This window comes from Scyliorhinus torazame, chromosome 1 (genome assembly GCF_047496885.1).
Source record: "Scyliorhinus torazame isolate Kashiwa2021f chromosome 1, sScyTor2.1, whole genome shotgun sequence".
Classification (NCBI taxonomy): domain Eukaryota; kingdom Metazoa; phylum Chordata; class Chondrichthyes; order Carcharhiniformes; family Scyliorhinidae; genus Scyliorhinus; species Scyliorhinus torazame.
This window is the reverse complement of record NC_092707.1, coordinates 65,387,048-65,409,028: the sequence shown is the minus strand read 5'-3', so window position 1 is coordinate 65,409,028 and position 21,981 is coordinate 65,387,048. Positions and strand designations below refer to the sequence as shown.

General features: G+C 42.1%; 1 protein-coding gene across 3 annotated transcripts in view; it reads right to left on the bottom strand.

Moving 5' to 3' along the window:
- dhx37 (DEAH (Asp-Glu-Ala-His) box polypeptide 37) overlaps nucleotides 1-21,981 on the bottom strand; it is a 60,094-nt gene that overhangs the window by 12,520 nt on the left and 25,593 nt on the right. For all 3 annotated transcript variants that reach the window (XM_072495856.1, XM_072495845.1, XM_072495834.1), the window contains exons 10-23: nucleotides 21,442-21,543; nucleotides 21,182-21,296; nucleotides 20,321-20,419; nucleotides 16,989-17,056; nucleotides 14,926-15,067; nucleotides 14,559-14,635; nucleotides 9,768-10,000; nucleotides 8,714-8,825; nucleotides 8,428-8,534; nucleotides 8,105-8,293; nucleotides 6,699-6,823; nucleotides 5,356-5,472; nucleotides 4,278-4,450; nucleotides 3,346-3,460 (exon numbers count right to left, since the gene is read on the bottom strand). In XM_072495856.1, the coding sequence (XP_072351957.1) occupies nucleotides 3,346-3,460; nucleotides 4,278-4,450; nucleotides 5,356-5,472; nucleotides 6,699-6,823; nucleotides 8,105-8,293; nucleotides 8,428-8,534; nucleotides 8,714-8,825; nucleotides 9,768-10,000; nucleotides 14,559-14,635; nucleotides 14,926-15,067; nucleotides 16,989-17,056; nucleotides 20,321-20,419; nucleotides 21,182-21,296; nucleotides 21,442-21,543 (1,774 nt within the window). The remainder of the gene's footprint in view (nucleotides 1-3,345; nucleotides 3,461-4,277; nucleotides 4,451-5,355; nucleotides 5,473-6,698; nucleotides 6,824-8,104; nucleotides 8,294-8,427; nucleotides 8,535-8,713; nucleotides 8,826-9,767; nucleotides 10,001-14,558; nucleotides 14,636-14,925; nucleotides 15,068-16,988; nucleotides 17,057-20,320; nucleotides 20,420-21,181; nucleotides 21,297-21,441; nucleotides 21,544-21,981) is intronic.

The following is a 21,981-nucleotide window of genomic DNA, read 5'->3' as shown; positions in this document are numbered from 1 at the left end:
TACCCATTCCAGCATTTGAAGAACCTTTTACAAGGGTCCTAATTGATTGCGTAGGACTGCTTCTTAAAACAAAAAGTGGGAATCAATATCTTTTGACTATAATGGATGTGTCTAGTAGGTTTCCAGACGCCATTCCAGTACGTAATATTACAGCTAAAAGGATTGTGGAGGAGTTACTTAAATTCTTTACTAGATATGGACTACCCACAGAAATTCAATCGGATCAAGGATCAAATTTTACCTCAAAGTTATTCAAAGAAGTTATGGATAGTTTAGGAATAAAACAATTTAAATCAACTGCGTACCATCCAGAATCGCAGGGAGCGTTAGAAAGGTGGCATCAGACATTAAAGATAATGTTGAGGGCTTATTGTCAAGATTATCCAGAGGATTGGGATAAAGGAATTCCATTTGTACTGTTTGCAATTCGGGATGCACCTAATGAGTCAACCAAATTTTGTCCTTTTGAACTAATTCTTGGTCATGAGGTAAGAGGACCACTTAAATTGATTAAAGAAAAATTGTGGGTGAGAAATTGGAAGTTACACTATTGGATTACGTGTCAAATTTTAGGGAACGATTAAATAGAGCAGGTGAATTGGTTAGACAACATTTGAAAGTTGCACAAAATGTGATGAAACAGGTAGCGGACAAGAAATCCAAAGTTCGTCGTTTTGCCAGAGGAGATAAAGTTTCAGTGTTGTTACCAGTGGTAGGTGAACCTTTAAAAGCTAGGTTTTGTGGACCGTATCAGATTGAAAGGAATTTAAGTGAGGTGAATTATGTGGTAAAAACACCAGCTAGAATGAAGACTCACCGAGTGTGTCATGTGAATATACTTAAAAGGTACTTTGAAAGGAAAGGAGAATAAAAGGAGGTTTTAATGATTCTAACTCAAAGTGACGAACCAAATCCAGATGACTGTGAATTTGACATACCTCAAATTAAATTGGAAAATGAGGATGTTCTTAAAAATTGGGATAAATTGTTGAGTTATCTTCCAGAGGAAAAATGAACTGACCTGACAGAGTTATTGATATCACATGGGCAAGTTTGTGGAGATAAATTGGGAAGTACTAAAATGGCTGTACATGATGTAGATGTGGGAAATGCTGTTCCAATCAAACAACATCCATATAGACTTAACCCTTTAAAATTGGCACAGGTTAACAAAGAGATTGAGAGTATGCTTAAAAATGGCATAATTGAAGTGGGTTGCAGCCAATGGAGCTCACCCATAGTGATGGTATCTAAGCCAGACGGTACCCAACGATTGTGTGTGGACTATAGAAAGATGAATGCAGTTACAAGAACGGACTCTTATCCTATCCCTATGCATTGAGAAAGTGGAACAATCAGCTTTTATTCAACTTTTATTTAAAGTTATGCCATTTGGCATGAAAAACGCCCCAACAACATTTCAACGGTTAACTAACAAAGTTGTTTCAGGATTACCCAATTGTGCGGTATACATCGACGATCTGGTAATTTTCAGCCAGACATGGAAAGAACATTTAAAACATCTGATGGAGTTATTTGATCGACTTCAGGAGGCGAGTTTGGTGATAAACATAGCCAAAGGTGAATTTGGAAAAGCCCAAGTCACTTTCCTTGGCAATACAATCGGACAGGGTCAATTGGTCCCACGGGATGTGAAAACAAAAGTTATTGGGGAGTTTCCGATGCCCTCGAGACGACGGGAAATAATTCGATTTTGTGGCATGAGTGGATTTGATCGAACATTTGTGCAAGAGTTTTGTAAAGTGATTGCTCCACTGATGGACTTGCTGAAGAAATGTTGAATGTTTCAATGGACAGCAGAGTTTCAACATGCATTTGACTGCCTGAAAGCTGTGGTAACTGATACTCCTGTATTGGAGAATTGCAAAGGACTCTGTGATCAGATCGAACTGAAGTATCTAACTTTAAAGAGAAATGCCGCGGCGTAGAAGAATGGATGGATCGTGCAGAGACTTTCTTGTTCAAAGAGACTGTCAATCGAGAAGAATTTCAGTTGGAGGAAGAATAACGGCAAAAAAAAAATGGACTATATCATTATACCTGTTTGTGTGTGTTGTTTTTTTTGAACCGGTAAAGTGTTTTTACTGTGTGCATTTCTTAATTGATGGTGCAAAGGTGAAAAATGAAACCATCTTGAAGTTGATGGGTTTTTTTTTTCTTGGGGGGAGGTGTCATGTGAGAGTACCTTTAAGAAATGGATGTTTAAACAATGTACCTTTAAGAAATTGAGCTGATCATATTACTGAAGTGATGTCAGAGGGTGGGGGGGAGCTGAGCTCACTTCTGCTTTTGGTTTCAGTTTGAGAAGGCAGCTGGGAGTGTGTGTTTTTTTTGCTGAGAGCTGCAGGAAGAAACAGAGCTGGTCTGTTGATATCTGCAAATCCAAAGACTATAAATATATTGAACGTAACCTCATGTCTGTTTTTGGCGGTTTGAAGTCTTTTGGATGTTTAAAGGAACAGTTGGAAGGATTATTTAGTGTTGTAGTCTTTTGGGGTTATCTTTGAAGTAATGGGTGTTAAGATATTCAATGTTTGTCTTTAAAAGGTTAATTTGAGTTCATAGAATAAACATTGTTTTGTTTTAAAAACCATTTGTCCATAATTGCTGTATCACACCTGGAGAGTATGCCGTGTGCTTCCTACGCCACAGTCTATTAAAAGTTGGGGGTCGGTTGAACTCCATGAAACACTTTGGGGTTCTGTAAACCCAGACCCATAACAATTTAAAACCCTCACATAGGTGCTAATTATTCATGTCAAAGAGATCATCAAAATACAGTCACACAAGTTATTTTGATTTAAATTTAGATTCAATATTTGGAAACCAGAGGATTACAATTGGACGTTACTCTTTTTAAAAATAAATTTAGAGTATCCAATTTTTTTTTTCCAATTAAGGAGCAATTTAGTGTGGCCAATCCACCTAATCTGCACATCATTAGGTTGTGGGGGTGAAACCCACGCAGACATGGGGAGAATGTGCAAACTCCACACGGAGTGACCCAGGGCGGGGTTTGAACCTGGGTCCTCAGCGCCGCAGTCCCAGTGCTAACCACTGCGCCACATGCTGCCGTACTGTACTCTTAACAATATTAAAGCCATAGTATACTTGGCATAGAATGCAGCTCGTTTATCCCTCAAATTTCCTATTTGCAAATTGAGAAATTTTGCAAACTAAGAGGAAAAGTGATACAATATAAAACATGATTCAACATCTCAATGTTGCAGTGCCTTCCATTTATAAATCAGAAAAATATTTGAGATGTTAATTGTTAAAACATCTGAAAAAATTGTAATTTGGAGAGAGTTAGTTCCTTCCTACCTTTCATGTACATCTTGGAAGACTCCACTATTTCTTGATAAACCACAAACTCAGGAAGATGTTTGAACAGCACTGAATTTGGATGGATAAACACTGGCTCATCAATGAGTGGGGTCTGTGGAACACAGACAAAGATTAATATTTTAAAAATTACACAGTAAATCAGGTTTTAACTTTATGTTACATTGATACCTGCGTATAGGGTCTCATTTACTGCTAGCCCAAACTAGTGGCACCAATTTCAGAGAACATTCGCATGTCCCTGAATACCTGTATTATAAATACAGCGAGATGTGGTTGCAAATTGTGGTTTCAGATATGCCAAACCCTGCTGTTGGCAGAATAATTTGTTTTTCGATCCTGCAGTGCTGTTTCCAGGGGCTGGGAGTTTCTCTGCTGGTTTGAAGTTACACCTCAAAATCTGCGATGCAACCAATATCACCAGAGAACATAAATATACATGAAACTACATAAAGTTGTTTCCGATACAGAGTTACATAACAAGGGAAAACCTACTTTGGAATTCACATTGCAACAAGAAAGCTGACCTTTTTAAAGAAAAAGAGTTGAAGACATTTAAGGCATGTTTCATTTTAATCTACAAAGAATGCGAGTTTAAAAAACATATTTTCCTTTAAGACAACTAAACAAAAACATGGAAGTGTTTGCCGAAGCAATTCTTTAATTTAATCTGGAGGTCACAGCACAGTAAAGCTATCGCCCACATTTTTCAGTGTGAAGGGTTTTTCTTTTTCAACTTTTCATTCAATGATAATCCTGTAGCACTGAAATATGTGACACTCAACGTCCCTGACTGTGACAGCCCACTGCTAATCATTCATGCCCAATCATTAATTTAGATTTCAGAACATCGAGTGGAAAGCCTCACTACCCAAATATTAAATCTAAGTATCCAACTTCAATTCACTCACCTTATAGGCATTTCTCCATTTTCCATCCAGCAGCTCTTCTGACTGGATTTTTCTGGCAATGTGATCCCCAAGGCCAGCCATTACAATCTGTCTTAAGTACATGACCTGTGTTTCTGTTGGCGGTTTCATCTTGGGATCAACAAACAAGCTCGCTTCTGGGAAGACAGCATTCACTGGAGAAGAGCAGAAAAGGCAACAACAACCATATTAAAATTAATCACAGGAGCATTATAATAAACAGCTGTACGATAATGAGACCATGCACTTCAGATAAGGTAAGCTTTTGTTTAAACCAAGTAATGGCTTGCTGTTTCCTCAGCAAAGAAACCATATCATTTATAATGTATATATAGTGATACAAAAATGGTCTATTGCATTTGTATAACTTAAGTGCAAGGTTTATTACTTTGATACTATTTTATCACTGCCAAACTAATTAACCAACCCATGTCACAAGGCCGCCTTCATAGAACATAGAAAATACAGCACAGAACAGGCCATTCGGCCCACGATGTTGTGCCGAACTTTTGTCCTGGATTAAGAAGAAATTAATCTACACCCCATCATTCTACCGTAATCCATGTACCTATCCAATAGCCGCTTGAAGGTCCCTAATGTTTCCGATTCAACTACTTCCACAGGCAGTGCATTCCATGCCCCCACTACTCTCTCGGTAAAGAACCTATCTCTGACATCCCCCCTATATCTTCCACCATTCACCTTAAATTTATGTCCCCTTGTAATGGTTTGCTCTACCCGGGGAAAAAGTCTCTGACTGTCTACTCTATCTATTCCCCTGATCATCTTCTAAACCTCTATCAAGTCTCCCCTCATCCTTCTCCGTTTTAATGAGAAAAGGCCTAGCACTCTCAACCTTCCCTCGTAAGACCTACTCTCCATTCCAGGCAACATCCTGGTAAATCTCCTTTGCACCTTTTCCAAAGCTTCCACATCTTTCCTAAAATGAGGCCACCAGAACTGCACACAGTACTCCAAATGTGGCCTTCAATTCCATTTTATATCATACTTTGGAACCTTCTTATTATAGGTTGGTCCATTTGCCTTCATCAATTCTTACCAACATTAGTAAGCTGCCCACGCAAACGTCTGATTTCAATCATCGCCTTATGTCGAAGTCCATTTTCTGTACAGAAGCGAGTTGTACATCCTGCATACTCATTAGCACCAACAGCACCTGAAATATACAGCAATGCGCAGAAATAAAGATAATTACATAGTAATGGATGTGCAAGCTTTTGTCATTTTAAAGTCTGTGTTGTAATATTATCACTATTTTTGCCAGTGAATAAACACTATTTATTCTGGAATTTTAAAAATCAATCACTAATGATTTCTTGATGTTTGGAAGTATTCTTAAAACATTGTGAAATTAAGCCATTTTACTCCTTTACCATCTTGAACATTAATTCAGTACAATTTTCTTCAAACGTAATGCAACTAACATTTTCCCAATTTGTCCCCATACACACTCCTTTCCTGAAAATGTTGGGTTAGCTCTCCGGATCTTGGGTGTCGAGACTTTTTATCCAACAAACGATGGGCTCATTTTCTGTTGCCGAAGCTCCAAGCTGTGAAATTCCCTCTCCCCATTGCTTTCCTCCGTTAAGACACTTCTTAAAATCTATCTCTGACCATCTCACCTAATATCTCCTTATGGGGCTCGGTATCATACTCTTTTATAATGCTCCTGTGAAGCGACATTTCATAAAGGCATTTATATAAATATGTTGTTTACATTGTTTTACATGCATGAGCTTTCACAGAAAGTTTTAGCTGGCTTACTACTGGTGTAGTGCCTTTAAAGCACAAAAATATCTGGACACGCTTCACTGGAGCAAACTGAACAAAAGTCGCAGAAGCAAAGCACCAGATAGCAGTAGATGATGGAAAAGCTCAGTCAAAGGAAGAGAGATTTGGAAGGTTAAAAAGGTATGGGTGGCTATAAATTTGGGGAGTGTATCTGGAGGGTGAGATCAAGGGAGATCAGGAGGGAAGAATAAAAATATGTTTTGGTCTGTGCAGCTCAATGCAATTTCACCTGCAATATATATCCCCAGAAATAGATGGGAGGGGAGAAAGAAAGGGGCTACTCCATACAGCACTAAGAGCATAGTCAAAAAAGGTTGACAAAATTGCTTCACGCTGAGGCTCATTCGTGACCTGTGTTTGTGCGCTTCTCTGAAATAGAACAACCATTCCACTGTCTGCAGGTATCTCTAACCCCTTTGGTGGAGCATTCTACTAGGGTTGTCTTCCTTCTACTGCCCTTTCACAAAACGGGAGCCGGCGCACAAAAATCACTTGGGACAGAGTTGAATTAAAGTCACACTGTTTGAGAATCTGACACACAACTGCAAGTCAGAGATTTTAGCTGCCTGCTATTTAAATAATGCTGATTACCAAGCATGACCATGACGTCTCCAAGTTTAAGAGATGGACCTTGCCCAGCCCAGATCCACTTCATTTGAGAGATTCTGGCCTTTTTCCGTTTCAGTTTTTCAGTCTCCTCATCACTTACGGCTGGTCTGAAATAAGTCAAAAATGTTAAGACAAATTTATTTTTAAAAAGGCAACATAGAAAAGCAGTATTATTATATAATGTGATTTCCCCCACAACACAAAAAGATGTGCAGGGTGGGTGAATTGGTCACGCTACAATTGCCCCTTAATGGGGGAAAAAAAGGCATTGGGTACTTTAAATCTTAAAAAGATTATACGCAATTTTTCTTTTTAAAAAGGCCAGTGAGAAGAGGAAAACATATTTAAACATCTAGGTGAAAATTACAACTTTGTTTTTAGAACCAAAAGGGCCCTTTATGAGCAATCAATTCCAGTACCTTGCCTCTGGAGGCTGACAGATTGAAGGGAAGGGCATTGGAAGAGGCAAACAGTAACAAAAGTTCAGCTGTCTGAGAAGAGGGCCCAGAGGCCAGGGAAACCTGCATCTTCTCAGCTCACTGTTTTCTGCTGCAGCAAATGCAGCAGAGACTGCCATGGCAGAGTGAGGCCCCTGAGCCACATGAAGCAATGTTTAACACACAGCTGTTCACCATGAAGCAAACCACTGCCTCACGAGATGGAAGACTGCCACTATCCCACCTAGTACCTTTAATTCTCTCAGGATCAACTGCATCAGTTTCAAAACTGCAACAGCTCATAAATGGGATTATAAATCCCTAAAGCACTGCAATCCTCCAATTCTAAGGTGAATGCTAAAGGGTGTGCATGTTAGCCTCAATTCAACTGGTTGGTAGTTTCCATTGCAATTAACTCAGCAGAGCGGCTAATTTTGATATCAATTCAGAGTTTAAACCTGTATTGCTGAGAAACAGGCATCATTGTTTTGGTTTTTCTGTCTGTAGTCTTACTAAGACCAGTGCTCCTGAGACTGCTAATGGGATTGCTGGAGGCCATTGTACACTCTATTTAGTGCTCACTCTATAGGTGGAGCTCATTTTCAGAGTTAGGGTGTGTTTGTCTGTCAATTGTTCAGAACCTCCCTCGGGCCCAGTGGCTGAATCTATTCAAGAAGTATGGGGATGGTGGGAGAAAATAGCGTAGAGATAGATGATCAGCCCTGACCTGTTTGAATGGCAGAGCAGGCTCAATGGGCTGAATGGCCCACTCCTGCTGCTATCTTCCTCTGGATGGACACAACTGTTGCAGTAGCAGCATTTTGCTGCTGAAATGGAAATGCTATAAAAAGACTCATTTGTCACCCATTCCCCATGAAAAATCTTACTGATAGCAAAGTAGGTGGATAATCACAGAGAATGTAAATACTTATATACAAATGGAAATGTTACCTGTCAAGCTGCTCAAACAGTTCCCTTACAGTCATAGCAGAAACTATGATAATGGCATATGGCATACAGTCATGCTGTTTGCTTAAAGCAAGCATCTTCGCATATCGAGGTGCCACAGGAAAAGAAGCCATAGCTCTACCCAAAGATGTGATAGGACAGGTCAGCTTTGCCCGTTCTAGTTCCTTGAACCTGTAAGGACAAGATATAAGTTCTTCAATAAATCCATACCTGATCTACACTAGGTTAGAGGAAATCCAAAGAGAGATCCTTTAAATCAGCAACATTATTTGAAAACACAAATGAAAGAAATCCAGTCCTCTTACCTTCCATGTTTTGGTGGTTCCTCCAAAGCTCCAAGAGAAATAAGAAGCTCCTCAGCTGCGATCAACGACTCAGGTGACGGAGACGTTGGAAATGGAAAATTGATCACCTGTCCAAAAAGAATCAAATTAATTGTGCATCTTTCACGCGCGCACAATATTCTTGACCTTTTACGTCCGGAGTTATTTAACACCAGAGAGGCCCTCAATCTGAACTAAAAACCCAAATTACACAATCATGATGCAGTCAAGCAAAGAAAATTAGAAAGTAAATCATCGACATACATACTTTTTCAATGTTCAAGTCTTTCATCTGCAGAACGAGATCATCCACCGGCCGCCTTGTGATCTCAGCTGCAGAGAATTTCTCAAAGTCAGCAAAAACCGCCGAGGAATAGAGCCTGCACAAAAACATTTATTGCACTTAATACCACATCACAAATTCTAATATTACAGATTTGACAGACAACAATAGCACCCTCTATCACTGAATCCGCACACATTATATTCCGACACACAAATTAATTTTTTAAGACAATTTAAATACTTTGCCTCACTGCAACAACTGTTAAAATAAATTTCGAGGTGATTCCACGTTCCTGACCTTCAAACAGGGACCAGAATTAGGGCGACAACTTTGCAGCATTATCTCAGGGTCGTACACCCTGTTATCGGACTCCATTCAGGGAGCTGATGAACAGATTATTCTGTAGATTATTAATTATAAATAAAGCTCATTGTCTGGAAGGAATAACCTAGCTTCGCCATTTGGGATTTTAAAGGCTTTTACAAAGCTTCAGAGCTAAGAGCATGCCTGATACAATATTCAGGCTTTAAGATGAAAAACGTATGCACCTTGTTAGGATTACACCACAGCGTCAGTTTCTGCCACTGAACACTCTATGAAAAATGGGTAAATATGCAGCACCCTCCACTGACTAGAAATAGTCGATTGACCTGTTCAGAAACTTGTTTAGAAAGAAAAAGATAATTTAAGCAAAACCCAGTTAACATTCTTTTTCTTTTAAAATAAATGATGTTTTTCTCCCTTTTGCAGGTTCACCCAGTGATCCACACCATTCACTAGCTGCCAGCTCCCAAAATCTTGACCAATTAGGAACAATGTATGAGAGACCCACCCAACAATTTATCCCCCGGGAAGTGCTAGTGGGGAGGTGTTTGACCTCACTCACTTCCTGTCAGCCCAGAGAAATTAGGACTCACAGGGTGCAGGATTCCAGATCTGAGCTCAAAATCAATTGCTCCAGCCCAAGGGACAGAATACTGGTCCACGATGTCGGTCTAGCTTTAAAAATTATTTACTGTTCAGTCTAGTTACTGACCTGTAACAGTGACCTGGTTCTGTGCGGCCAGCCCGACCTGCTCTTTGATTGGCCGAAGCCTGAGAGATCCAGGTGATTTTGAATGACGAGACTCCAGTAACTTTATCGTAAAAGCGTTTCTTCACCTTTCCACATTCCACCACATATTTAATGTTTGGGATAGTAAGGGAGGTTTCAGCTACGTTCGTTGCTACCACACACAACCGAGTACCATTTGGAGGAGATCGAAATACCTAAATAATAGAGAATTAACATTTTCAGAATATCAATTTCTAACTCCCTTATTTTTGAATAAGCCAAAGTGACATTTTGTACACAAATATATTAATCCAGTTATGGTTAATGGATCCCAGAAAGCGCATAATTGAATCTTTGGACAGGAATGTTCAATGATTAGCCACGTTTTCTCTGACTAGGTGTACATAGCTTGCTACAAGTACATTGTTTTGCACATTGTGTTGGTTGACTTTGTAACACTTTATTGCTGTCACCATATTAATTTCAAATGGTTTCTGCAATAAAAACCCGACTTTCTTTGGTTAGTTAACATACATTTTCAAAAATAATGTAGGGGTTCCCCATGATGTGTTACAACACTTGTAGAGTCCCACGTACAGGAAAACTTGAAAACCAGTGTTCTCAAATCTTCCAAATTGCTTATTTCAAAAATTATTGGAATGGCTTGTTGAAATCTACAGCAAACTTCACAATACGTTATAGGCAACATGCCAAAATTACAGTTATGAAAACTACTGCCCTCATCATATTTGCTTCTGGCTTGCAGAAAGTGCAGCAAAACTACATACATTCAAATTTACACATAAACCGAACACTCCCAGTCATAATGTACAGCTTTACACGTGAAGGAATGGAGCCAACATCCTATTGCTCCACCGACAGCAGTGGAGACTTGGTAATTGAATTTAGTGAATGCTAGGTTACACAGATTTTTGGTCCATCAGGGAGTCGAGGACAGTGAAGCGAATGCCACAGTAATGTCAGTCAGATCCCGGTAGCACAGTGGTTAGCACTGTTGCTTCACAGCACCTGGGAAACGGGTTCAATTCGCGGCTTGGGTCACTGCCAGTGCGGATTGTGCATGTTTTCTCCGTGTCTGCGTGGGTTTCCTCTGGGTGTTCCGGTTTCCTCCCACAAGTCCAGAATGACGTGCTTATTATGTGAATTGGGACATTCTGAATTCTCCCTGTGTACCTGAACAGGCGACGGAATGTGGCGACTAGGGGTTTTTCACAGTAACTTCATTGCAGGCTTACATTAGTAAGCCTACTTGTGACAATAATAAAGATTATTATTATGAATGATAAAGCAGGCTTGAGGGGCCTACACCTGCTCTTATTTCTTATGATCTTACGCTCAGCTAAGAGGGGAAGTCTTGGGTTTAGAAAAGTAAGAGGCAACTTGATTGAAACATTTTTATAAATTTAGAGTACCCAATTCATTTTAAGGGCAATTTAGTGTGGCCAACTTACACTACACATCTTTGGGTTGTGGGGGTGAAACCCACGCAAACATGGGGAGAATGCGCTAGGTGAGGATGGGCGGCAACCCCCCCCCCCCAACCCAGGAGAGGACACCAGAGGTGATCATCTCCCTGGACGCAGAAAAGGCCTTTGAAGAGTCGAATGGAACTACCTCCTCGAGGTACTGGAACGGTTCGGGCTAGGAGCGGGATTCACCGCCTGGGTGAGGCTCCTGTACAACACGCCCAAGGCGAGTGTCTGAACTAACACCACAGCTCTGAATACTTCCAGCTACAGAGAGGAACAAGACAGGGCAGCTCCCTGTCCCCACTCTTGTTCGCGCTGGCGATCGAACCCCTGGCGATAGCCCTGCGGGACGCAAAAAGCTGGAAGGGAATTCGGAGGGGAGACAGAGAGCACAGAGTCTCACTCTATGCAGACGACCTGCTCCTCTATGTTCTGAAGCCACAGGAGGGACTGAAGGCAATACTGTAAATACTGAAAGAGTTTAGAACCTTCTCGGGCTACAAACTTAACCTGGGCAAAAGCGAGACATTCCCAGTGAACTCATAAGGGGGAGGGACAGAGCTGAAGGGGCTCCTGTTCAAAACGGCCCAGAACAGATTCCGTTTCCTGGGGATCCAAATAACCAGAGACTGGACACAGATCCACAAGTGGAACCTGACCAGCCTGGTGGAGGAAGTAAGAAACCACCTTCAACGGTGGGGCTCACTCCCACTCTCCCTGGCGGGGAGAGTGCAGACGATCAAGATGAACGTACTGCCAAGGTTCCTCTTCCTGTTTAGATCCAGCCCGATCTTCATCCCCAAGGCCTTTTTACAAAACATAGACAGGCTAATCATGGTGTTTGTGTGGGGGGGGGGTAAGAACCCGAGAATTCCCAAACCGACACTGCAAAGAGGGAATGTCAGAGGGGGCCTGGCTCTTCCGAACCTACAAGACTACCACTGGGCAGCAACGGCAGAAAAAGTGAGGGGATGGGTACAAGAACCCGACACAGATTGGGTACAATGGAGGAGGCAACCTGTAAAGGAACAACCCTCCGGGCCCTAGCCACAGCAGCACTCCCATCCTTCTCAACAAAGTACACAACGAGCCCAGTGATAGCAGCCACACTGAGAACGTGGACCCAGTTGAGACAGCACTTCGGGATAACCAAAATGTCCCCTATGGCCCCCATCTGCAGCAATCACAGATTCCCCCCAGCCATGCTGGATACCACCTTCAAAAGATGGAGGCGGGACGGGGGCACACTGACGGTCGGGGACTTCTACGTAGGGCGCAGACTGGCGACACTGGACGAACTGACAAGGAAGTGGAAACTAGCAAAAGGACAGGAATTGAGACACCTCCAAATAAAACACTTCCTCCGCAAAGAGACAGTAGGGTACCCCGGGGCCCCAGAAAGCACACTACTAGAGGACCTGATAGGCACAAGCAGCGAGAAGGGGGGGCTATGTGGGAAAATATATGGACACCTACTGGACAGAGCTCGAACACCACTGGACGGGACCAGGCAAAAATGGGAGGACGAACTGGGGACAGAGGTAGGATGGGGACTCTGGAGCGAAGCACTGAGCAGGGTGAACTCCTCCTCCTCCTGCGCAAGGCTAAGCCTAATGCAGCTCAAAGTGGTGCACAGAGCGCACCTGACCAGAACCCGAATGAGCAGGTTCGTCCCGGAGGTGGAGGACAAATGTGAGAGTTGCCAGAGGGGCAAGGCCAACCACACCCACATGTTTTGGGCTTGCCCCAAGCTTGCTGGGTTCTGGACAGCCTTCTCCAAGGCAATGTCCAAGGTTGTGGGGGTGAGGGTGAAGCCATGCCCAATAGTGGCAATCTTCGGGGTATCGGAGCAGCCAGAGTTACACATGGGGAAGGGGGCCAACACCCTTGTTTTCACTTCCCTAATCGCACGCCGGAGAATCCTGCTCGGCTGGCGATCGGCAGCACCACCCAAAGCTGCAGTCTGGCTCGCTGACCTCTCGGAATTTCTCCACCTGGAGAAGATTAAGCACGCCATCCAAGGGTCAGAGGAAGGCTTCCTGGATACTTGGGGGCAGTTCATCGGCCTGTTCCAAAACATGTTCGAGGCCAGCAACGAGGAGTAAGCCAGGAAAAAAAAAGATGAAGAACCAAAGGACTGCACAACCCGGGGGGATGGGGAAACCACAAGAGAAGAGGAAGGTTGCTGGATCCAATGGAGGGGGGGGGGAAGAGAGAGAGAGAGAGAGAGAGAGGGAGGGAGAGAGAGAGAGAGAGAGGGAGAGGGAGAGAAGATAAATTGACATTTGTTCTCTCAGAGGGTCATAAGTCTTTGGAAATATCTGGAACCAGAGTCTTTGAATATTTTTAAAGGCAGAGATGGATAGATTCTTGGTAAAGAAGGGGGTAGTATGTTATTTGGGATAGGCGGGATGCAGGTTGGAGGTCACTATCAGGTCAGCCATGATCTTGTTAAATGGCGGAAAAGGGCTCAGGGGCCAAATGGCCTTCTCCTGCTCTTTATTTAAGTGTTGTCAAGATTGGGACAACATTGGAAATAACTGCATAGACTTGTCTGAACCAAGCACCATGGAGTACATTCAGGCATTAAGTTTGTGCAATTTAAATACGTATTTCCTTCACGTAACATTTTGAGAAAGTGAAGCTTAAACAAGAATATTGTTCCACCTGGTTATTCAATTTGCTCTCATCAATGTGCATTTACAAACATATGTATGCTTACTTCTTCCACAAAAATATTAAACCTAAAAGTCAAGCCAAAATACATAATTCTAGCAGTTCAGCAAGACATGCATGAAGTCAGTGAAATATAAACATTCCAAATTTTAATTGCAGTTCCTGTCCGGTATAGTTAAAAAATATTTCATGTTTAATAGTCAGAGTAATAGAATTTACAGTACAGGAGGCCATTTGGCCCATCGAGTCTGCACTGGTCCTTGGAAAGAGCACCCTACCTAAGACCATACCTCCACCCTATCCCCACACCGCCACCCCTATCCCCCTCACCCCACCTAACCTTTTTTGGACACTAAGGGCAATTTAGCATGGGCAATCCACCTAACCTGCACATCTTTGGACTGTGGGAGGAAACCAGAGTACCCGGAGGCAACCCACGCAAACACGGGGAGAACGTGCATACTCCTCACAGACAATAAACATAATTGGTCCCATACAAATGTGCTGCAATAAGTCAACATAAGCTGCAAATGGAGAGCATATATGTGCTTCTCTAGCACTACATGCCTCAGTATTTAAACCAGAGATCAGGGAGGAATAAGCTCACCTTTGCCTGTTTTTCCGCTGCCAGCAATGAATAAAGTGGAAGAACATATAGTGGAATAGAAGGATCAAACTTTGTAACTGTGTACACAAAAAAGTAGATATAAGGTTGATTTTATAATAACCACATACTTCTACTAAAGGAAAACAGTACAAGATCTTATGTAAATCCCATTTTATGTCCTTTTGACAATTCAAAAATGATGCACATACAATATTCAAGTGCATTCAATAAAATAGTATTGTAATCCAAATATAAACACAGTGATGTTATTCACATTTGCTGTGAAATTCTCCAATACATGACAGTTGTGTGTATGTGTGTATGTGTGTGTGTGGAGGAGGAGGGGGGGGGGCATAAAACCATATACCTTCTTCAGAATCATCATCCCCCAAATCCAGATCTAGATCAGAGCCAACTCCATCCTCATCATCAATCCCTGCCTCGCGATCTTCGTCTCCCTCATCCACTGGCATGGCAGAGTAATTATCGAGGTTAATCCTTGGCAAATTCTGCAGAAAGAAATAAAACCAAAAGTTGGCATATATTATTATAGTCATACGAGATTATCAATCACGTCATATCACTGTCAGGTGCCATGAGGATATAGCTTTCAGAGACCCAAATGCCTGGTAACCAGCCATGGGGGTGGAAACGATTTTAGAATTTGAAAGAATTTACACTATTTTATGCAGTAACCAGACGGATGCATGGAGACAGCAAAAGACAGTTGCTGGAGTTATCTTTTAGGTGAAAAGTGAACATTACTGCCTAGAAGAAAAAGCACAACAGGTATATGGGAACACCAACAGCTGCAATTTCCCTTCCACACCACACAATTGGAAATATAGAGCTGTTCATCACCACTGGGCTCAAATCCTGGAACTGCCTACATGCAGTTTGCACGCTTTCCCAATGTCTGTGCGGATTTCCTCTGGGTGCTCTGATTTCCTCCCACAGTCCAAAAGATGTGCAGGTTAGGTGGACTGGCCATGCTAATTTGCCCCCAAGTGTCCAGAGATGTGCAAGTCAGGTGGATTGGTCATGATTAATGTGCGGGGTTGAGTTTGCACATTCTTCCTGTGACTGCGTGGGTCTCACCCCCACAACCTAAAAGGATGTGTATGGTAGGTGGATTGGACATGCTAAATTGCCCCTTAATTGGAAAAAAAAGAATTGGATACTCTAAATTTTTTTTATTTTTAAAAATGGTTAATGTGTGGGGTTACTGGGATAGCTAGGGGAGTGGGCCTAGGCAGAGTGCTCTTTCAGGGGGTTGGTGCAGTCTTGATGGCCGAATGGCCTGCTTCTGCACTGTAGGGATTCTCTGGAACTGCCCACCCAAAAGTACTGCGGGAATACCTCATCACAGACTGCAGTGGTACATGAAGGCAGCTCACCTCAGCCTTCTCAGAAGATTTAGGGATAGGGGGTAAATGCTGGCTTTGCCAATGGTACCCACACCCCACAGACAAATTTGAAAAATGCTTGTGCTTGGTGTCAATCCATGGAGTCCAGATACATGTCAATTTTTACTTGTACTTCTTGCTCGGTGTCATGTTCTATTGGAATTCTATAGGTGTGGCTTGCCTGGTCAGAGCAGTTACCTGCTCGAAGTGAGACTGAGATAGGTGCTGCAATTCAAAACAGAACCTGAGAAAATAAATTGCCAACCTATTATTGGGCTAGCTTCTAGCTGTTAAGTCACAAAACAATCAATTGAATATTGTGGGCAGAAGAAAAAATCCTTCTTTTTGTCTCCCAGCAAGAGACAAGAACCAATTAGGACACCAAAAATATAAAACAGTCTAACCAACAGTATCAAATTTGCCATGAAAGAAAAAGTTAAATGAGAGTGAAGAAAACGGAAGCCTAAAGTGCAGCAACATGAATGAGGTATTGCGGTAAAAAGAGACGTGTTCTATACTACCGAAAGACTTGAAATGAGGTATTTGTGCTGTTTCTCGAGAATCATTCATCCTGCAGGTGTCTCCAGAGGCAGACTCTACCTAAGGCAATGAAAACAGTGCTGCAGAAGATGGAAATCATTTTTGAGCTGCTACCAACCCAAGTGGCTCAACATCTACTTTATTGAGCAGTTATTGAGGCTTTAGAGTGGTTTCACAGGTCGGCGCAACATCGAGGGCCGAACGGCCTGTACTGCGCTGTAATGTTCTATGGTCTAAATAGTTGTTTTTTTCTGTTTCAGGTAGCATTGAATCCCACCACACAAACTAAATGAACAAAGGGAAATTTTACAGCATCAAGGTCCTCAGGCGTTTGCTTCTCAAGTGAATTCAGTAATATAGACGGAGTTTCAACAATGCATTTTCTTCTACTAAACACTATATTGAGCAAAATGATGCAGATTCTACAAGTCTGAATATCATGCTACTGTATTTAATGAGCGAAATAAAACACCAGGGCACCTACAGATTTATGTTTGGCCTTTTTAAACTTCTTAATCGCTTCAACTGAATCATCTGCAGCAGCAACAGCTTCTATAATTTGAAGGAAAACAAACATTAGCACGGAAGAAACACTGGGACTCTTGGTTGAATTGCGGGAGTTCGCACACCCGATTTCTAACATAATTTTACACTGGAGGCCACTTTCTAAAAAAATATTTATTAGAGTTTTTTCATGATAATCAACACAAACCAGAGCAAAAGATTATAAAAAATCGCAAGCAAATATGAAGTAAGAAACCCCCACATAATTAACTTAAATACTAAAACTAACCTAAACCTCGTAACAACTGACAATGACTAAATCCTTAAAAAAGGAAATAAATGGTTGCCATCTTTGATAAAATCTCTCCACTGGCTCCCTGATGGTGAATTGAACTTTCCCCAAGTGCAGCAATAACATTAAGTCATCCAACCAAACAGAAGCATTGGGCATAGTGGGAGACCCCCAAACAAGCAATATTCACCTCTGGGCAAATTCAAACAACATCCGCCTCTACCCCAGACAGAGTCACCAGTGAATGCGAAACCCCAAATACGGCCACCAGCAGATATGGGGCTAAACGCACATGGAGCATCTCTGGCATGGTATTAAAGAAGGAACCCCAGAAGCTTATGAGTTGGGGGCACGACCAGAAAATATGCGTGTGGCAAGCCGGGCCAAGAGAACAGCGATGACATCTATCTTCAACATTTGGGCAGGGCGGCACCATGGTGCAGTGGTTAACACTCATGGCGTCGCGGACCCAGGTTTGATCCCAGTCCCAGGTCACTGTCCGCGTAGAGTTTGCATATTCTCCCTGTGATTGCGTGGCTCTCACCCCCACAACCCAAGGATTTAAAAAGAAACATAAATTTAGAGCACCCAATTAATTTTTTCCAATTAAGGGGCAGTTTAGCGTGGCCAATCCACCTATCCTGCACATCTTTGGGTTGTGGGGGTGAAACCCACACAAACACGGGGAGAATGTGCAAACTCCACATGGACAGTGACCCAGTGCAGGGATCAAATCTGGGGCCTCGGCGCTGTGAGGCAGCAGTGCTAACTACTGCACCACTATGCTGCCCGACAACCCAAAGATGTGCAGGATAGGTGGATTGGCCACGCTAAGTTGTCCCTTAATTGGAAAAAAATAATTGGGTACGCTAAATTTATAAAAACCATTTGGGGAAAAGCCAGTCATCCTTGCCCTAGTCAAATGTGTCCTGTGTAACACCCGAATTAGGCTCATCTGAGCACATGAGGATTAGAGCTGACTTTGTGAAGGGCCTCACTCCAAACCTCAGAAGTATAGGGCCCAATTCACCTTCCCGTTTCACCCTCACACTGCTTAGCAAAGCAGAATCTGATGAGAGAACATGGCCATATACAAGTCCGAAATAGACCCTCACCTGGCCGAACCAATGACAGAATCCTCTTCATCAAGGAAGAAGTTGGCGCCAAAGAAAAGGGAGGAAAAGTCTTACCCGAGAAGTCGCAAACTTGAAAGTATCTAAAAGGGCTGGATAGTTGAAATTTATCAGCTACCTCCCTAAAGCTTGCAAACCTCCCCTCCATGAACACTCCAAAGCACTCCAGATTCTTCACTTTCCAAGATTTAAATGTTGGGTCTATACCGGAAGGTGGGAAAAGGTGATTGTTACAAATAGGAGCAAGTGAAGACAGGAAAGAAGCTTAAAATGCTGTATAAACTGTTTCCAAATTTTGAGAGAGGAGACCACCACTGGGTTCGAGGAGAATCTAGTGGGGGAAAAAGGGATATGCGCAGTGACTACGGCAAGAAGAATAGAAGTAGTGCAGGAGCAAGTCTCCATTTGTCCCCAAATAGAATTGGGGCCACTGAGCCACAACAAATGTTTTTTGAATGTTAGCAGCCCAGTAATAAAACAGCAAATTGGAGAGGGCCAAGCCCCCCGACTGCCTATCCCTTTGGAGCAGAATGCTGGGATTCTTACCCATCCAAACAAAAGGTATCAATTTGTTAACCTTGATAAAAAAGGATTTGAGCAGAAAAATGAGAAGACATTGAAAGAACAATAAAATCCTTGGGAGTACATTCATTTTAATAGTTTGAATCCTACCCACCAAAGATAGATGAAGGTTGTTCCACCTTCCACCAGGGACTGCAGCGGTTCAAGAAGGCAGCTCACCACCACCTTCTATGTGCAACTAGGGATGGGCAATAAATGCTAGCCTAGGCAGCAATGCACACATTCCGGAAATGAATTAAACAAACTTAACATCTCAAATTGCTTATGAAAAGTCAAATACTTACAGCTGCTCACAACAAGAAGGTCTGACAAAGAGGCTACTTTTTTGAGAAACATTTTAGGAATGGAGGTTGGAATCTTTGCATGAAATCTGAAATATTTTGTTGCAGATGTGGGGTTCCAAAACTGTGGGTCACACCCCCAGCCAGGCTCATGCAACAATCATTTGGGGCTGTGTGCTCCAAGAAATCAATGGGGACGAGCGAGTGTAGACACTGGTGGGACAGTCCTGGCATTGGCGCTAAGGTTCCAATACATACGGGTGCATGATTCTTCTCCCCGAGGCCCCAGAGTCTTCAGAATGTTTGTGGACAAGACTATTTGCTGCCACCCTTCCCACCCACACCCTCACTCTGGGGATGCAACAACTTTCAAGCATTAAAATGGGTTCACAGAGGGGAAAGTTTGGGATACACTGCTGTAGGTAGTCAAATATACTGGTTAGAATTTGGGAAAGCTTACTGAAACAATCGACAGATGAGTCCCCTAAACTGGACAGCACCAAAATTTGATAGGTGGTCCAAATATTTCCTCAATTTATTTGTAGTAAAATTGTGAACACAGCCTTTACAAACACATTTAGTATTTTGTCGCAAATTCCAGAGCATGGGACCTAGGCAGCTGAAGACAAGGTGGAGCAATTAAAATTAGAGAGGCCCCCAGGCCAGAACTAGGTGAGATATCTCAGAGATTTGTGAGGATTACAGATATCAGGAGGGGTAAGGCCATGGAGGGATTTGGAAAAAAAAGGATGAAAGTTGTTAAATGATGTTACCATATCATATTATTAGACTGGTGATATTTTACATGTTAAAGGATGCCATCCATTTACAGTAATGTTAGATTTAGCTTCTGTGCTATCCAGAGCATATTGCCCAATAGCTAACAGAGATGCTCACATTGACACATCTCAATTCAATAGCTATAGGCTATTTCAAAAATGGTCTTCACCGCACCATCAGCCAACCTCAAACAAAGTCGCACATATTTGACAAAAATCATGCAATGGCATTTAAAAGTATTTACCTTTCACACTGCTGTTAGGTCTGTAAGGAAAGGCTCTTCTCAACCTTCGGCACATAGAATGTACCTCAGCCTGTCCTGTCAGAAACACTAAGATACCTCCTAATGGGAAATAAATAATCACAAATCAAAATTAAGCTCCAGAAGAATGCATCTAAATGTTTATGTGGCAATATATGATTTTGTGGGGGTGAAAGTCAACAGAAATTTAGTCCTAATTGCAAAAGTCCAAACCACATCAGATTAATCTAATCCTGTGCAAATAAATTTTTCAAGTGTTGCAAAATTTGGATAGGTTTACAATTAAGACAATGTGTAAATGTCTGAGTGGCCAAATTAACATTTGGTTCGGAGTGCGGCATGGTGGCACAGAGGTTAGCACTGCTGCATCACAGTGTCAGGGACCGAGTTCAATTTCTGCCTCGGATGACTGTGTGTGTGGAGTTTGTACATTCTCCCAGTATCTGCGTGGGTTTCCTCCCAAAGTCCAAAGATGTGCAGGTTAGGTGGATTGGTCATGCTAAATTTCCCTTAGTGTCCAAAGGTTAGGTGGGGTTACAAGGATAGGGTGGGGGAATGGGCCTAGTTGGGGTGCTCTTTCAGAGGGTCGGTGTAGATCCGATGGGCCAAATGGCCTCCTTCTACACTGTGGTAATTCTATGATGCTTTAAATGGCAAATTTATGCATTCATGTTTGTGCCGACAGGCTGAGCACAATTTGCATACAAACAGCCCAAGGTGTAGAGAATTCTAGCTATCCTCTGCAAAAAAACAAAAAAAATCAAGCACCAAGATGGAACTAATTTACAATGAAAAGCAGTTATATGTGAAAGGAAAGAACAGTAATTATGGTAATTTTGTTACCTGGCGGTAACATCCGATGGATTTTGCTCACTTTCCTAAAAGTCTCTCCGGCATAGTCATCAAGTGGAGTACGTTTGTTAAAGTGAACAATGACAGGAAACTGCCTGGCATCCACCTTAAAGAATAATCAGTTTTAATAGATGGAAGTAAGGCTCTCAAGTGTGCATGAGCATCTCAGCCTTAATGTTTCTTGCAAGATATTTCATAAAATGACATTCCAATGTGAACTTTTCTGCTGTACATTAACATGGTGAGGTTACCTGGACAACAGTGGGAGGGGTTGGAAAGAGCCTCTTGTTCGCTGTGAAATCCTCCACACGTAGGGTGGCAGACATTATAATCAGTTTCATTGGCTGCCCTTTCTGTTGGAACAAGGTAAAAATTTACTGGGTACATTCTGTAAGAACAGTCAAATGATTATAAGTGCAAAGTATCCACTTGGGGAATTTAACACCACTCTAATATTATGCTGATAAAACCAGATCAAAAACAGAGTTATGTGGAATGTACATGTTTTCTTCAGTTACATTTTTCTAATGGCGCGATCTTTGAATATTTTAACCTACTATAAAGCACACAAGATCCTTCAACACTATTCTCAGAGATAAATGTTGAATGTAAACCATACATTCAGGCAGAATATCTTCTTGCAATTTTGCATGCAAAATTTTACATCCAGTATCTATTATTTTTCATCCTACCTTATGAATGCATATATCACAAATGTGGCGGGGGTGTGGGTGGTGTGTATTTTACATCAAAAAGGTATTTATACCTCTCCACTTTTGTAGCTTTGCAGT